This window comes from Mobula hypostoma, chromosome 8 (assembly GCF_963921235.1).
Source record: "Mobula hypostoma chromosome 8, sMobHyp1.1, whole genome shotgun sequence".
NCBI lineage: Eukaryota > Metazoa > Chordata > Chondrichthyes > Myliobatiformes > Myliobatidae > Mobula > Mobula hypostoma.
Genome location: NC_086104.1, coordinates 153,429,608 through 153,447,257, shown reverse-complemented (window position 1 = coordinate 153,447,257; position 17,650 = coordinate 153,429,608). Strand labels below are relative to the sequence as shown.

General features: G+C 39.4%; 1 protein-coding gene across 7 annotated transcripts in view; it reads left to right on the top strand.

Annotated features, from left to right (window-relative positions):
* The window catches only part of LOC134351071 (paired box protein Pax-8-like), a 66,841-nt gene that overhangs the window by 45,463 nt on the left and 3,728 nt on the right, over nt 1-17,650 (top strand). For all 7 annotated transcript variants that reach the window (XM_063057114.1, XM_063057118.1, XM_063057113.1 and 4 more), the window contains 4 exons: nt 1,957-2,085; nt 9,780-9,952; nt 10,669-10,792; nt 15,817-15,918. In XM_063057114.1, the coding sequence (XP_062913184.1) occupies nt 1,957-2,085; nt 9,780-9,952; nt 10,669-10,792; nt 15,817-15,918 (528 nt within the window). The remainder of the gene's footprint in view (nt 1-1,956; nt 2,086-9,779; nt 9,953-10,668; nt 10,793-15,816; nt 15,919-17,650) is intronic.

Sequence of the window (17,650 nt, the reverse complement as noted above, 5' to 3'; positions counted from 1 at the left end):
TTTTCATGGATTGAAATTATCGATGCCTAAAATTATGCAGGTTAGGTTACCAATAAACTCAGCAATCATGAAGGGATGTTGCTGGCATCTTTCCTAACGTAACTTTAATTATATTTTTGTGCCCTTACTGATTGACCAAGGACAATAGGCATCACCAACTCATGCTTAGTTCTGGTGCTCCTTTAGGAATGGATGAACATATTGGCAATATTGGCTCAATGGGTGATTGCATTATGAAGCACTGAGGTTTATGTCCATCATTTATAACTAGCACCCAGATTCAGAATCAGGTTTAATATCATCGGGATATGTCATGAAATTATTTATATGTCATGTAATTATTTATATGTCATGTAAAATATATATAAAAATAAAATTAAATAAGTAGTGCAAAATAGAAATAAAAAAGTAGTGAGGTGGTGTTCATGAGTTCAATGTCCATTCAAAATCAGATAGCAGAGGAAAAGATGTTGCTCCTGAATCTTTGAGTGTGTGCCTTCAGGCTTCTGTACCTTCATCCTGAGGGTAGCAATGAGAAAAAGGCATGTCCTGGGTGATCGGAGTCCTTATTTATGGACGCTGCTTTTTTTGAGGCATCGGTCCTTGAAGATGTCCTGGACACTACAGAGGCTAGTGCCCATGATGGAACTGACTAAGTTTACAAATCCCTGTGGCTATTTCGATCTTGTGCAGTAGCCCCTCCATACCATACGGTAATGCAGCCGGTTAGAATGCTCTCCATGGTACATCTGTAGAAATTTCAAACCAAATCTCCTCAAACGCTTAATGAAATATAGCCGCTGTTGTGCCTTCTTTGTAACTACATTAATATGTTGGGTCCAGGTTAGATCCTCAGAGATACTGACATCCTGGAACTTGAAATTGCTCACTCTTTTCACTTCTGATTCCTCTATAAGGTCTGGTGTATGTTCCATCATCTTACCCTTTCTGAAGTCCACAATCAGTTCTTTGGTCTTACTGATGTTGAGTGCAAGGTTGTTGCTGTGACACCACTGATATATCTCGCTTCTGTACGCCTTCTTGTCATTATCGGAAACTCTGCCAACAATAATTGTATTGTCAGCAAATTTTTAGATGGCATTTGAGTTATGCCTAGCCACATGGGTGTAGAGAGAGTAAAGCAGTAGGCTAATCATTCATTCCTGAGGTGTGCCAATTTTGATCGTCAGTGAGGTGAGATATTTCCGATCTGCACAGATTTGGTCTTCCAGTTAGGAAGTTGAGGATCCAGTTGCAAAGAGAGGTACAGAGGCCCAGGTTCTGGAGCTTTTTTAAAAATCAGAACTGTAGGAATGATTGTGATAGATGCTGAGTTGTAGTCAATAAACAGCAGCCTGACATTGGTACTGTCCAGGTGATCCAAGGCTGCATAATGAGCCAATGAGATCGCATCCACCATAGACCTATTGTGGAGATAGTCAAATTGTAGTGGGTCCAGATCCTTCCTGAGATAGGAGTTAATTCTAGCCATAGCACTTCATCACCGTAGGTGTGAGTGGTACTGGACAATAGTCATTAGGGCAGCTCACCCAATCAACCATTATGCAAAACTGTCCAATGGGAAAATGCATAACCTCAGGGGACTGAATGGCCTACTTCCAAGCTGTACAATATTATGCCACCTATAATAGTGAGTTTTACAAACTGATTCCACAGTTATGCTGAATTCACTACAGTCAACTTGGTAGATGATAGATTGCATATAGTTGTTGTCAATATCCTGAAATAGGAAGCCTAAACAAGTTCCTATTTTGATTTCAATACAGCAAATCTTGGATAAAGTGAAAGTCTCCTATGGTTGACATTAGCTGTTGCCATAAAGTTTGCTACAAATTTACTACTCTTTACAGATTCAGTATTTAGGCTCACTGATACTTGATTGATTGGGTAAATGAATAATCTTGATCTTTAATTTTGTTGTTTTTTCCCCTCCAGTGCCCAACTCGACAGTTACACCCCCAGAATCTCCTCCACCCAGTGATTCCCTGGGTTCATCCTATTCCATTAATGGTCTTCTTGGGATTGTACAATCCAGTAATGAAACCAAAAGGAAACTGGCTGAAAGTAAGGAAACCAGACTGAGTCTCGAATGAAATGGTGCTGATTCTACAATAATTCTCAGCCTGATCACAAACTACTGCTGAGTTTTGTTTTTTTATTTTTAGATTTTAGATGCTTGTAAACACCGCGTTGCTAATGTGATTTCTTCATGAAGTGATGTAGTGCCATGAAATAACCATTAATAAACCAAAGCTGGACAAGATGGGGATTTAAGATCTTAGTCAGGTTATTCTGACTAGGGTTGAGATAATTTCTCTGAAGAGCTGAGCTTCAACGGAACAGGAACAGAGTTGGGATCACAGTCTGATATCCAATAAATTCTTTTGAACCTTTACTATCTAATTTCTGTAGAAAATAGAAGATACTAGAAAAATTAACATCTATTTTATAAAAGTAAAAGATGCAACAGATCCTAGAAATCTATAGGCTGCTCTGCTAATATATACCAGCATTTTCTGTTTTGAAAACTGGTCTTTTCAGTGCCCAGGTTTCACTTTAGAAATTCCTTTCCAGTCCCATCAAAATCTAAATTGGTTCATAGCAAAACATGTGGTAATTGCAGTTGCTGGTTAAAGTATAATTTTTGTCTTTGATTAGAAGTATTCATTCTTGTTCATTATTTATAATCAAAACATATATGTAACCCTCTGCTAAAGACTTTAGACAGGCTGATAAATTACTCGATTAATGCCAGGACATTAGGGATAGAAGTAGACTATTTTGACCCCTTGGATGTGATGAGCTAATCAATGAGATCAGAGATGTTTTGTTATACTTATGTCCTTATCTCATATACGCTAATGGTTTAAGTTAACACGATTCGATGCCATTGTTAAATGATCAGTTTACCCTGTACTATTCATTTGTCTACTGTCCACTGTCCTTTGCCAACTAACAATATACTTTATCAAAGCTCTCTAATTTATTTAATTTTACTTTTATTTCTTACTAACTCCCAATATGAATGATTCAGCAACTAGACAAATCTTCTTTATAAAGAGGTACAAAGAATGAAGACAGTCTTTTCACCCTAGGTGCTGTCTTGTGGTTTGGCCATTGATGCCAAGGGTCTTCATCTCATTTCACATCTTTCTTTCAGACCAATTCTCTGATGTGGTCAGAAGCTGAGAGATTGTGATGAAATGTAAAGGAGCAACAATGGACATTTGTTGATGAGTAAATTATTTGCTAGTGCTTTCAACAAGCCCTTCCATCACGTCTCTGAGACTGAGAGTAGACTGATATGGCTGAATTTAGCTGGAATAAAAATAGAGCATGTTGGAAGTACACAAGTCAAGCAACAACCATAGAGAGAAAATCACAATTAATGTTGATAGCTTGACCTGTGAGTATTTTCTTTATTCTCTTGTTCCATATAGTTACAGTACTATCAATATAGCCTCAATCTCACACCTTCAGGGTTCATCCATGTTGGTGGTGAACATGGAATTTCCCTGCTCAGAGTAATTAATGCTGATTTATCAATGCATTTTATTGACCTACCAGCAGGAGCTTTCCATCCTCACAGTACTTCCATGAGGCCTGGCATTATTGTTGAGGACTCTTAGGGCCTGTTTACCAAATGCATACCAATGAGGCATCTTTAATACATCTGTGCTGCTGATGGGCCAGGGTATAGCAAGGGATGTAATGGAGGAGCCTGGCACATTGTCTTTAAAGCACAGTTCTATGAATGGATGCATCAGACTGTTGCTTGATTATTCCCACCACCTCAGTGAGACAACATTCTCCAGGATGCTTGTCACAAGGATTCTGCAGTCAGTAATGTCCCAGTTCGTGGCTGGAAGTGAAGCTGGATGTTTTTTTTTTGGTTTTATTCTGCTTTAACATGCTGATGCATGATATAACCAAGATGCTCACTAGGTAACTTCATAGGATAGTTAAGAATTTTCTTCTGGAGTTGAACAAATCTAAATTGTATATACAACTGGGTTGAAGGTGAATGCTTGTACATATTTGTGTGCTGAGCTCCAAATCATCATCAAATGCAAACAAGGGTCCCTTACTGACCTGTCCCTGCCATATAGGGGTGCCTTCTAATAATAAAGATGCATGCAAAAGTCTGGAAAAAAGTGGATCACATCCCATATTTGAAGAACCATCTCAGTATCAACAGGCATAGATGATGAGATTTGCTATCATTCTTAATGCACAACATTCGACTAGCTAAGGAAAAGGGTCTTTGAAGATAAAGACCTCAAACCAACACAAAACTCATGGTCTACAGGGCAGCAGTAATTCCCATACTTCAGATACCTGGACTATCTAAAGCAGGCATCTCAAGACAATGGAGAAATTGTCAATGATTCCTCCACAAATTCCTCCAAATTCACTGGAAGGATAAGTAAGCCAACATCCGAGCCCTCTTCCAGGCTAATATTCCAGGACATACGCCCTGGTTACACTCAGTCAACCCTGTAGGGCAGGTGATATGATTTGTATACATGACACCAAACTCCCAAGATAAACCCTATTCCAAGCTCCACTGTGGGAAGAGATTACAATACAGAAAGAAGAAAAGATTCAAGGATGTTCTTAAAGTGTTCTCAAATAATTGCAACATCCACACTTACTTTTGGGAATCTCTGACCTACAGCTGCTCAAAGTGGACATAGAGCATTTAGCATGGTATCAAGAGCCTCAATGGCATGCCAACATCAATAGCAAAAGGAGTGCTCTGGCTTACAAACTAGCCGAATAACTACCCTATCAGGGACCTCCTGAACCACTCATGAAAGAGTCAGTGATTTGCAGATTGACCTCATCATCCACCACTAAACCCACAAAACTAGAGTGGAAACAAGTCATCCTTGATCCTAAGGACTGTCTAAGAAGACAGGACTATGGATCTGGAGTCACTGCTTACCCAAGCCAGGTAAGGAGAGCAAATTCCTTCCATGCCCCACTCCAAAGAAATTAGTGAACCAAATGGCTTTTTACCATGCTGGCAATTTCATGATCCTTTTTACTGAAACTAGTATTTTTTTCAAAGAGCATAGCAATTTATGATACTGAAGGTCATTTGGCATTTGAATCGGTGCTGGTCAACAAAGAGCTACCAAGCTCTTTCAGGGATTTCTTCCTTCACCTGCCCTCTAGGAAGTGAAATCCAGAAGCAGGGTTAAAATTATTTTCCTTATTTTTCACATAATCTTTCTGTCAATTACTTTAAATCAATGCTCCTTGGTTTTTGAACCCCAAGGAAAGAGGTAGGTCCTTCCTATTTACTTAGGACTTACACATTTTGATACACTTTTGCTAAAATTAACCTCCAGTCCCAAATGGAATAATCTTAGCTTATCCAATATTTCATTATATATAACATTTTCCAATTCTGAAATGCAGTAGCAAGAACTGTAAACAATACTCAAGCTGTGGCCTAATGAATATTGTACTCATTTCATGCCTGGCTTTATATCCTATATTTTGGCTAATAAAGGAAATCATCCAATTTGTCTTTTTAAAATACCCTGTCTACCTGTTCAGTTATTTTTAATTATTTGTGGATGTACACTCCAAGGTAACTCTACTCCTCTACTCCATTTATTTGGAGTACTGTGAGCAGTTTTGAGCCTCTTATCTGAGAAAGGAGTTGTTGGCATTGGAGATGGTCCAGAGGAGGTTCAGAAGAATGATCCCGGAAATGAAAGGGTTAATGCATAAGAAGCATTTAATGGCTCAGGGCCTGTACCCCCCGGAATTTTGAAGAATCAGGGGTATTTCATTGAACCCTCATATTAATAGGCCTAAGTAGAATGGATGTGGAAAGGATGTTTCCAATAGTGGGGGAGGGGGTCTAGGACTGGGGGCACAGCCTCAGAATACAAGGATGTCCTTTTAGAACACAGATGAAGAGATAACTTCTTTAGCCAGAGTGAATCTGTGGAATTCATTGCCAAGGAAAGCTGTGGAGTCCAAGTCACTGGGGATAGTTAAACCAGAGGTTGATAGGTTCTTGATTAGCAAGATGTCAAAGGTTACAGGGAGAAGACAGGAGAATGGGGTTCAGGTGGAAAATAAATTAGCAATGATGAAATGGTGGAGCAGACGTGATCTGTCGCATGGCGTAATGTCCTATGTCCTATAGTCTTACGGTATGTTCCCTTATCACGTTGCATCTTTCCAAATGCATTACCTGACACTATATTTTCCCCTAAAATCAAAAGCTTTCCTTTTCCTTGTTAACAATACTGCAACTTTCACCTTATTTAAGTCTAGGTTAAATACTCTACCAACTAATGGCAGTTTGTGTCCCTGGATACTTGCCCTCTGTGCTACTATTCTGAAAAGCTTAAGCATATAGACATTAATAAAGAGGATGTGCTGGAGCTTTTGGAAAGCATCAAGTTAGATAAGTCACCAGGACCGGATGAGATAAACCCCAGGCTACAGTGGGAGGCGAGGGAGGAGAATGCTGAGTCCCTGGTAATGATCTTTGCATCATCAATGGGGACGGAAGAGGTTCTGGAGGATTGGAGGGTTGCAGATATTGTTCCCTTATTTGAGAAAGGGAGTAGATATAGCCCAGGAAATTATAGACCAGTGGTTGGTAAGTTGATGGAGAAGATCCTGAGAGGCAGGATTTATGAACATTTGGAGAGGCATAATATGATTAGGAATAGTGAGCATGGCTTTGTCTGATTGATTTTTTTGAGGATGTGATTAAACACATTGATGAAGGTGGAGCAGTAGATGCAGTGTATGTGGATTTCAACAAGGCATTTGATAAGATACCCCATGCAAGGCTTATTGAGAAAGTAAGGAGGCATGGGATCCAAGGGGACCTTGCTTTGTGGATCCAGAGCTGGCTTACCCACAGAAGGCAAAGAGCAGTTGTAGACGGGTCATATTCTGCATAGAGGTCGGTGACCAGTGGTGTGCCTCAGGGATCTTTTTTGGGATCCCTTCTCTTCATGATTTTTATAAATGATCTGGATGAGGAAGTGGAGGGATGGGTTAGTAAATTTGCTGATGACACAGAGGTTGGTGGTGCTGTGTATAGTGTGGAGGGCTGTCAGAGCGGGACATCGATAGGATGCAAAACTGGATTGAGAAGTGGCATATGGAGTTTAACCCAGATAAGTGTGAGATGGTTCATTTTGGTAGGTCAAATATGATGCCAGAATATAGTATTAATGGTAAGACTCTTGGCAGTGTGGAGGATCAGAGGAATCTTGAGGTCCGTGTCCATAGGACACTCAAAAGCTACTGCACAGGTTGACTGCGTGGTTAAAAAGGCATATGGTGCATTGGCCTGCATCAATCATGGGATTGAGTTCAAGAGCCGAGAGGTAATGTTACAGCTCTATTGGACCCTGGTCAGACCCCACTTGGAATACTGTGTTCAGTTCTGGTCACCTCACTACAGGAAGGATGTGGAAACAATAGAAAGGGTGCAGAGGATATTTACAAGGATGTTGCATGGATTGGGGAGCATGCCTTATGAGAATAGGTTGAGTGAACTTGACCTTTTCTCCTTGGAGAGACGAAGGATGAGAGGTGACCTGATAGAGGTGTATAAGATGATGAGGGGCATTGATCATGTGGATCGTCAGAGGCTTTTTCCCAGGGCTGAAATGGCTAATATGAGAGGACATAGTTTTAAGGTGCTTGGAAGTAGGTACAGAGGAGATGTCAGGGGTAACTTTTGTATGCTGAGTGGTGAGTGCGTGGAATGGGCTGGGCTGCCGGTGACGGTGGTGGAGGCGGATACAATAGGGTCTTTTAAGAGACACTTAGATAGGTACATGGAGCTTAGAAAAATAGAGGGCTATGGGTAACCCTAGGTAACTTCTAAAGTCAGTACTTGTTCGGCACAGCATCGTGGGCCAAAGGGCCTTTATCATGCTGGAGGTTTTCCATGTTTCTATTCTATGCAGTAAACCCCAGTACACGAACCCTCCCAAAAATACTGCTAGCTTGCAGTAATCTTTGGGTTCTCCAACCCACCCCACCCCGCCGAAATAATTGATAGCTGGTGAGGTCAGCTGTAATATTTATGTGGCCAGCCTTCCCAAAATCAGCTTAGTTAGCTTTCTGTAGCATCAATAATTGCATTTAACAACTGACCTAATGGGGCTATAATTAGGATATCATTAGAAGAATGGAGCACAAAGCAATCACATTAGACAAATAAAGAACAGAGTTGGTTTGTCTTCATTTTTTAGACAAGGTGGTGATGATTCATGGAGAATTAGCAGACTAATGATTATGCTGTGCACCTATTGTCTTTATGAAACATGCTTGATTGTCTTTTAAAGTACTGAGTTGGTGTTCCTGACTCTGTACCTGAGGAAGGACGACTGGTTTTGGAGCCAGTGCAGTGTAGATGTAGTCAATTCCAGAGAGTTGCTCGATGAGAAACAATTGACGAAGCTGGGCACATACTTAGTGGTGTTTCACAATGGCAAGATGGTGCTGGTGATATACGACCATGTTTTGCAGGTAGCTTACAAAACTACGAGATACTCTACTGGATATACTTCTGAATTATGATCATTGCCTGTAATTTCCCAATATCATCCCCACTCGGGGCAGTGGGAGTTTCTAAGGAGCAATAGATATAAACGGTTGGTGGGGGGGGGGGGTGCTCGGTAGCAAGAGGGGCAGCTGAGGGATCACAGGCTTAATTTAAAAAATGAATTATTTATAAGTATTTGATCCCCAGTGCCTCATAATTGATTACAATGATCATGCTCAACTCTTACTAACCCATTGTTCTCTTAGACTTTGTTTGAAGCATATTATAGTTGTTGAAAAGCTAAGTGACACTCCTGTATATGGCATATCATGAGAAATCTGGACGGAAGAAATTGTGTTATCTTTGGGCCTAGAACACGCTTATGCCGTTCACTACTGTAGTACAGTGTTAGCTAGCTGATTCCCATACTATAATCACACAGTTGAGCCGGTTGCTGAGTAATTTTTTCAATCAAACCTCACACAGAACTGCAGACTAATACAGAAGGCGATTTAATTAGCGTTTGCTCTCAAATACCCATGCTGGTTCTATGAAGCTTTTTACTCTTTATCCTTTATAACTTAACTAATTTTAAAAAATGGTATTATTGAACTTGTTTCCCAATCTTTTCAGATGGTACATTCCACATCCAATGAACTCAATGTGGAAAATGTAAATAATAATTGCTTGTGCAACATCCTGTTGAATGTTATTTGAAATCCATGTACACTACATCTGGGGCTGTCAGGGAACTGGCAGGAATTATCTCTGTGCTTTAAGAAGAATTTCTTAAAGCTCAGAGGTAACGGTTTGAAGCAATGAATTAAGAGCATACATGTTAAACATATAGACGTATTATTAAGGTGATTTAAGGAGTGTTAAAATTAAGTGTATGGTCATGTGCACGAGTATGGTAAGGTAGAGGTACACTGAAAACCCTGCTTGCAGAGGCATCATAGGCACTTAGATTCAGACAACATACAAAACTTAAATTATACAAAGAGTGAAGAGAGAAAAAAGACTGCAAAATAAGACATTAGACACAAGAGGTTACAGTATATCAGGCGAATAACAGCACAGAAACATGTATAATTCATGTCAATTCAGACCACAGAGATGACAGATTTTAGTATTAATGTGAATCAAATTGAAAAGTGCATCTCTGGACTTTATTGTTTAGGCACAATAAATGCACATTATTTACTTTCACTTGCAGGTGAGGAAGATATTTGTGTGATCAGTGCTGACTCCCAGAGTAGTAGTGGGGGCCCTCGAAAACAACTCCGCACCGAGGCTTTTGCCCAGCATCTTGAAGCCCTGGACTGTGCCTTTGAACGACAGCATTATGCAGAGGTCTTTGCAGCTGCCAGTCACACCAAGGGAGAGCAGGTGAGTAAAGAACGGCCAGCACTCTTGGCATTGTGTTTGAAGTGGTGGTTAACTACTGAAATTCAAAATATAGCATTGTGCAGAAATTTATTACACCAGGATGCATGTCCTGTGTGAACTCAGTTAAACTAGCTGCTCACCATTCTGCTCACTTGATACGTGTGTATTTGAGACAGCAGTGATCAGGATAAATTGGCGAAGTGTATTTTTGCAGATTAAAGGTTATCTGTTCTTTTTCCTCATGGAGCACTGTTCCAAATTATTCAGCTAAATAGTTGCAATAAAGGTTCTGAGATCTCAGTGTACACAGACATCAGAAAGAACTGGGGAAAGTGAGTAAGCTTGTTTAAAGCTAGAACAGGATATGTTTGAGATGGAAAGTTGGGTAGAGTTTTGGCAGTGAAAATTTAACCTTGACAAGTGTGATAAATAGTGTACCAAGCAGCACTTACAGCTGAATGTGGTTGTACCTGCCTGTCTTTGGCACATGAGGCCATCATTGAGGATCAGAGTTTTCTTGAAGCCTGTGATTAGTAAATCTTTGACAGACATTTGTACAGGTACAGGTGCATTGAAGAATATGGAGTTAATGCAGGCAAGTGAAATTATTATAGATGATGATCGGCGGAGATGTGGTGAGCTGTAGGGCCTGTTTCTATGTTGTACAACACTATGATTCTTTAAACTGCAATCTTGTTGTGCTACTCATATTCCAGACTGCTCTGTATCCACTTTCAACCTTAAGTAATGGAATGGATGAAGGGAAGCCAAGTTTGTCCTCTTCTGCCACTCCAATAGGCAGGAATATCTCTGGATCACAGGGATACTCAGTAGTGACAGGTGAGTATGTTTGTAGAGGGCTCTATGTTCTGTTCAAACAATTAAATGGGAAAATATGGAAATGAATGTATGATTGGCAGAGAATTAAACACTAAGTGCCTTATAAATTGCAATATACTGTATACTATACCCTGCATAGTGTATATGGTCTTCATTTTAGATTCCCTTCAAACCTTCTTTGCACAGGGGTTAAAGAATAGCTTATTTGTCACACGTACATTGAAACACGGTAAAATGTACTGTTTGCATCAACATCCAACACAGTCCAAAGATATGCTGGGGGCATCCCGCAAGTGTTACCATGCTTCTACATCAACATAGCATGCTCACAACTTACTAATCCTAACCAGATCAACATAGCATGTTCACAATTTACTAACCCTAACCAGATCAACATAGCATGCTCACAACTTACTAACCCTAACCAGATTGGAGGAACAACACCTTATATTCCGTCTGGGTAGCCTCCAACCTGATGGCATGAACATCGACTTCTCTAACTTCTGCTAATGCCCTACCTCCCCCTTGTACCCCATCTGTTATTTATTTATATACACACATTCTTTCTCTCACTCTCCTTTTTCTCCCTCTGTCCCTCTGACTATACCCCTTGCCCATCCTCTGGGTTCCCCCCCCCCTTGTCTTTCTCCCCGGACCTCCTGTCCCATGATCCTCTCATATCCCCTTTGCCAAACACCTGTCCAGTTCTTGGCTCCATCCCTCCCCTCCTGTCTTCTCCTATCATTTTGGATCTCCCACTTCCCCTCCCACTTTCAAATCTCTTACTAACTCTTCCTTCAGTTAATCCTGACAAAGGGTCTCGGCCTGAAACGTCGACTCTACCTCTTCCTAGAGATGCTGCCTGGCCTGCTGCGTTCACCAGCAACTTTGATGTGTGTTGCAACATAGCATGCTCACAACTTACTAACCCTAACCAGATCAACATAGCATGCTCATAACTTACTAACCCTAACCAGATCAACATAGCATGCTCACAACTTACTAACCCTAACCAGTATGTCTTTGGAATGTGGAAGGAAACCAGAGCACCCAGGAGAAACCCACACAGTCATGGGGAGAATGTATAAACTCCTTACAGACACTGTAGGAATTGAACCCTGATCGCTGGCACTATAATGGTGTTACACTAACTGCTATGCTACTGTATTGCCCAGAAGGCAGAGGATGGCAGATTGGTTGGTGCAGTGCCAGGGGTGGTAAGTGAATTGATGGGAGGATAGTGGAGGAAAATTTAACTATGTGTAAAGTATATTAACGGGATTGAGTATTAAATCCAAACAAAAATTGCATTTAGATTCAGCAGAAGAACAAAAGACTTTGGATTTTGGCCCATTCACAAGTAATTTTGAAAAATAAAAAAAATAAGTTTTCTGTATGTCATATTACATTATGGAATTCTTCATTTTACTGATTTAACAGTGACAGATTCTAAGTAAATATGTGGGGCCGAGGAAGGTGAGAAGGAAGAGTACCTGCCAATGTACCATTACATTCAGTATTGGGGAAGTTACCCACTAGGCACCATACTTCACTCAGAAGCATGTGTACCTAGAATTTCTAATTCATCCTAAAAATTTTGCTAAAATGGCAATGATGAAGTGAGATAATATTTGTTATGGTCTACCCGGTTGGAAATGAGATGCTGGGAGGGAGGTAAAAATTGGTAGTGTGCTGGAGGAATGGTCAAGAGACAGTACAACACAATGGTGGTGGAGGTGGTGCAGGGAAAAGTGCTCTCGGAGTATGACACAAGGGAGGGGGTGGCAGATAGGGGACGGTGGCTGGGTTGCTGCAGTGACAGGAGTAGTAAGTGATGTGATGAAAAAGTAGTGGAGGAAGACTTAACAGTGTATTAAGAGACATGGAAAGGACCTTACATATCTTGCAAGAATTCCAGACTTCAAAATCATAGTATGGTATAGAATTGATGTTGTAAGAATCATCATTGTACTGAAGAAAATTGCGGTCCAAGTTTCCTATATTATTCCTACATGAAGTAAGGATATAAGAGCTTAGAGCAGACCATTCAATCCCTTAAGATTGTTCAGAAAGTTCAAGTCAAATCTACTACCTCAAATAGCATTTCTTGCACTAATCCCATATGTTTTAATATCCAGAAATCCATTGGCTTCTGTTTAAAAAACTGAGCATCAGGGTAGAGAATTTCACAGATTCTTATTCTTTTAGTAAGAAACTTCTCTTCATTTCAGCTATACATGATGAGATCTCATGCATCCCTGCCACAAGAATCATTCCAGGCCATATGCATGGCCTGAGTAGATTCTTTGAGGGATGCAAGACAACCTGCAAATGGTCATTATCATGCCTCACACCCGGAAAGACTGATTTTCAATTTCACAATCCTGCAATGAACAGTAATATGCCATTGAATCACCAGGCATGAATTTAAAAATCATTAAATTATTACTTGAAAATTTAAAAACCTGCAAATAGAGTGGATTAATTGAGACACATCCAGACATTATAGCCCAATTAGCCAAAGTTTCATGGAAATAGTTAAGAAGATATAAAAAAAAACTAATGTTTAACTGAGTAACAAGTTATGTATTTAAATAACTGATGGCCCAATTAACTGGAATTCACTGTTTGGGAAATCTAAAGCAAAAATAGAAATGGCTGGAACATTTAGCATCCATGGAAAGAGACCCAAAGTTAACATTTTAGGTCAAAGACCTTTTGTTTAAACCGATGAAGAGTTTTTGACCTGAAATTCTAACTCTTAAACTAGTACATGTTGTTTGTATTTGAAACCACTCCTTGTCCTGTGCTGATATATGCATTGCACTACCATTATACTGTACATTACTTTACTTCTTAATCACAAAACATAGTAGTCACTGCTGTTACAGTATTCTGAACCCATCATTTTAAAAAAAAAGTTTTGATAAGTGGCTGACACTCAAAAATCTTGCTAATACTGAAAATCGGATATATTATTAAAGACGTATAAGAACATAAGAGATAGGAGCAGGAAAAGGCCATTTGGTCACTTGCCTAAAAATTCTAAGATGTCTGTTTAGGCACATTAAATAGACGCAGCAGGCTAACACTGAGTTCTGCACTGGAAAACATAGTAGCAGATAAGTCTCAAGGGAACTGGTCATGGTGATGTGCCATGGTAGTGCAGTGGCTAGTATAACACTTAACTACACCTGCACACAGGGTTCAATTTCCACTGCTGTCTGTAAGGAGTTTGTACTTTCTCCCTGTGAATGCGAGGGTTTCTTCCAGGCATTCAAGTTTCCTGCCACATTTCAAAGATATATCAGTTAGTAAGCTGTGGGCGTGCTATGTTAACATAGAAGAATGGCAATACTTGCAGGCTGCCTCTAGCACATCCTTGGACTGTATTGGTTGTTGACACAGACAATGCATTTCACTGTATGCTTTAATACACATATGACAAATAAAGCTCATCTTTCATCTGGATGGTGCAGAGTTTGGGACCTAGTCACAAGGTGGGTTAACAGGGATATCATTGAGGGTAGAGACCTAGGAGGAGAACAGAAATTGTATCATGCACAAAGAGATGTTACATGATCTAATTTTTTACCAGTTACTTCTTTCGCCTCTGATACCTGTGTATGCAAGCATGTACAGATATGCAAGCCACTGAATTTTGTTCCACAATATTTCAGCCAGTCCAGCACATGTTCAAGAATGCACTGGAATATCCAGTCCCCGCAGTCTGAAATTCCCCAGCAACATTATTCCTCATTTAATATATACAAACCAATGAATTACACCATACTGAAATATTAATTTGCTGGAATACTATATCCATAGTATTTTTTGCAATTTATTTTATTTTTTGTTCTCTTACTCCATGAATATTGGACTGGAGATTGAACCCAGTTATTTTTGTTGCTTTACTGTCTTTAAGTAGTTTTTTCCCTCTGTTGTCAGTTGTGAATTGACAGACCACCATGGGTATATTTCTAATTCAGCCATTAATGGGTAACAACATTAATGGGTAACAACACCCACTAATCCATACAGGTTCAAATCTATGGGATTTATGTTTTATTTACAAATGCCATGTCTGTGGATGGCCAGTAGTCCCATTTCAAGACCTTAACCCATGAACCATTTACATATATTTAAGCTCCATTTTCAAGATTAGTTTCAACTCTTTTTTTCTGCCATTTCAGATTCATTTCAAGCAGATGTGAATCAACCCCCCCCATATCAGATTCAGATTTATTTATCACATGCACATGAAAATATACAGTGAAATGTATTGCTTGTGTTAACAACAAACACAATTTAAGGATGTGCAGGGGGCAGCCCGCAAATGTCATCACACATTCTGGCACAAACATAGCATGTCCACAATGCTCCAAATATCCAAAGTATACTGCTTTTGATTTGGAAATTGAACAAGTATTATCTCCTTTTACAAGTAGCCAATAAATTGTAGAAAACTATGCTCGTGACAATAAAGAGATGCTATAACTGATTTCCACAGATTTTGTGTAACTTCAAGCCCTTGACTGTAATTTAGCTTTTCCTCCAAAGATGCTGAGTTTGCAGGTGTATGATTTCATGAGCTCCAGCAGTCCTTGGGTCTGAGGTCTGAATCCCAATCTATATTTAATTAACAGGTGCAGCTACAGTAACGGTAATCCACAGCGATGAGCTTCAGTGTTTAGGTCTTGAAAAGAAATCTTAATTAATATTTCTGCTGATCACAATAAGACAGCCATCTGTTGGCATCTTCAAATATGCAGAAATTGGATAAAATAGATAAAATGGCTCAAACATTGGATAATTTGCATTCAATACCCAGCAAGGGGTAATCATGGACAAGGTCCTCCTAAGTGTGGCTGGGATCAATGGGATACTACACAGTACTCTCAGGAGACAAAAGGAGGTTGAATACCAAATTTAATAAAGAAGTACTTTATTTGAATCTGTATTTCAGTTGAGTTGAAGAGATGACACCAATGGACCATAACTTTACAAATTATAATGTCTTCTAGGGCGTGAAATTATGAGCTCAACGCTGCCAGGGTACCCCCCTCACATTCCTGCAAATAGTCAAGCCAGTTACACATCATCTGCCATCGCTGGAATGGTGACTGGTAAGCACTCTTATTTGGCTCATTGCCAGTTATTATCAGAACATACACATGGTGTTAGGTATTACTTTCAGTGGCCCAAGACCTGCATCTTTCACCCAGGTAAATGACTGCACAGAGAGATACTTGCAGCAGGGACAAAGAAGAAATGATCTTGCATCAATACAGTACATTACATTTCACAACCAATATGTTTCTTATGATCTCTGCACTAGGGTCCTCATAATTTTATGTGCTGCAATTAATTCTCTCCTCATTTTCCATTATTCCAAAGAAACTAACCCCAAACCATCCAGTCATTCTGAATAGCTAAAATATTCCAGTCTTGACAACATCCTTGAAAATCCCTTCCGCACACTCTGCTACACAATCACAACTTCCCTGTAAAGCAGTGACCAGAAATGAACAGAGATTATGAAATATGGTAAGTGTGTTGTATCGATAGCCTTTATGTTCTTTTGTAACTTTAATTTCTCAACTTATCTGCCTCTATAGTCGTCTATTCCTCTAATAAAACCACAGAAAATCTAAGGCACAGAAGGAGGCATTAAACCCACTGAGTCTGTGCAAAATACAGAAGAGCTACCCTTGCTGAGCAAGTCCACATAGCCTTGTAGGCCAAGAACAGTTTAAATGTGATGTGAGTTTTTGCCTCTACTACCCTTTCAGGCAGTGAGTAACAGAATACCCACCCTCTAATCCTCATACACCAGGTAAAAACACATTCCTCATCTTTATATTAATAGCTCTTTCAGTTACTTAAGTGAATGTCCATCACCCTGGCCAAGCTCTTTTCTCACTACTACCACTGGGAAGGAGGTACAGGAACCTTAGGTTCCAAACTATCAAGTTCATGAACAGTTATTGCCCTTCAACCAACAAGCTCCTGAACCAGCGGTGGACAACTTCACTCACCGCACCACTGCATTTATCACTGAACATAACCTACGAACTCACTTTCAAGGACTCTGTAATGCATGTCCTCAGTATTATTTTTTGTCCAAATATTTATGTATTTTCTATCTGTATGTCTATTTATTTATTTACCCATCTAGCCAATCATACACTTATCTATCTATGTGCTTGTTTATTTATTATAATTACTTTTTTTGCATTTGTACAGTTTGTCTTTTGCATATTGTGTTTGATTGTCAGTATTTGTGTATAGTTTTTCATTGATTCAATTGTATTTCTTTGTCTACTGTGAATGCCTGCAAGAAAACAAATCTCAAGGTAGTATATGGTGACACATATGTACTTTGATACTAAATTTACATTGAACTTCAGAACTTTTTTAGTTTTTGGTCCCAAGGTAAGGAGTATAGTCTCTATCTATTTAAGTCCTTCATCATTTTATATCTTTCATTTAAATCTCTCTTTATTCTCCTTTGTTTCAAATAAAATAACCCCAGTCTCTCAAATATTTTATTATAATTACAATTTTCCTGTTCTGCTAACATCCTTGTAAATTCCCTCTGTGCTTCTCCAGTGCAATAACAGCTTTCCGGTTATGCAGGTATCAGGACCTTTTATAATGCTTAAAAATTTAGCCTACCGAGTGTCAATGGGAATGAAACAAAACCATAAGAAATGTTAAGATCTAGTAAAGCTTCCCTGATCCTATATTGTATGCTTTATCTAATAAAGGAAAGCACCATATTCCAATTTTTCACCACCTTATCACACTATACTGTTCCAACTTACTCTATATTCCTAAAGACAGGTACTAAAATGG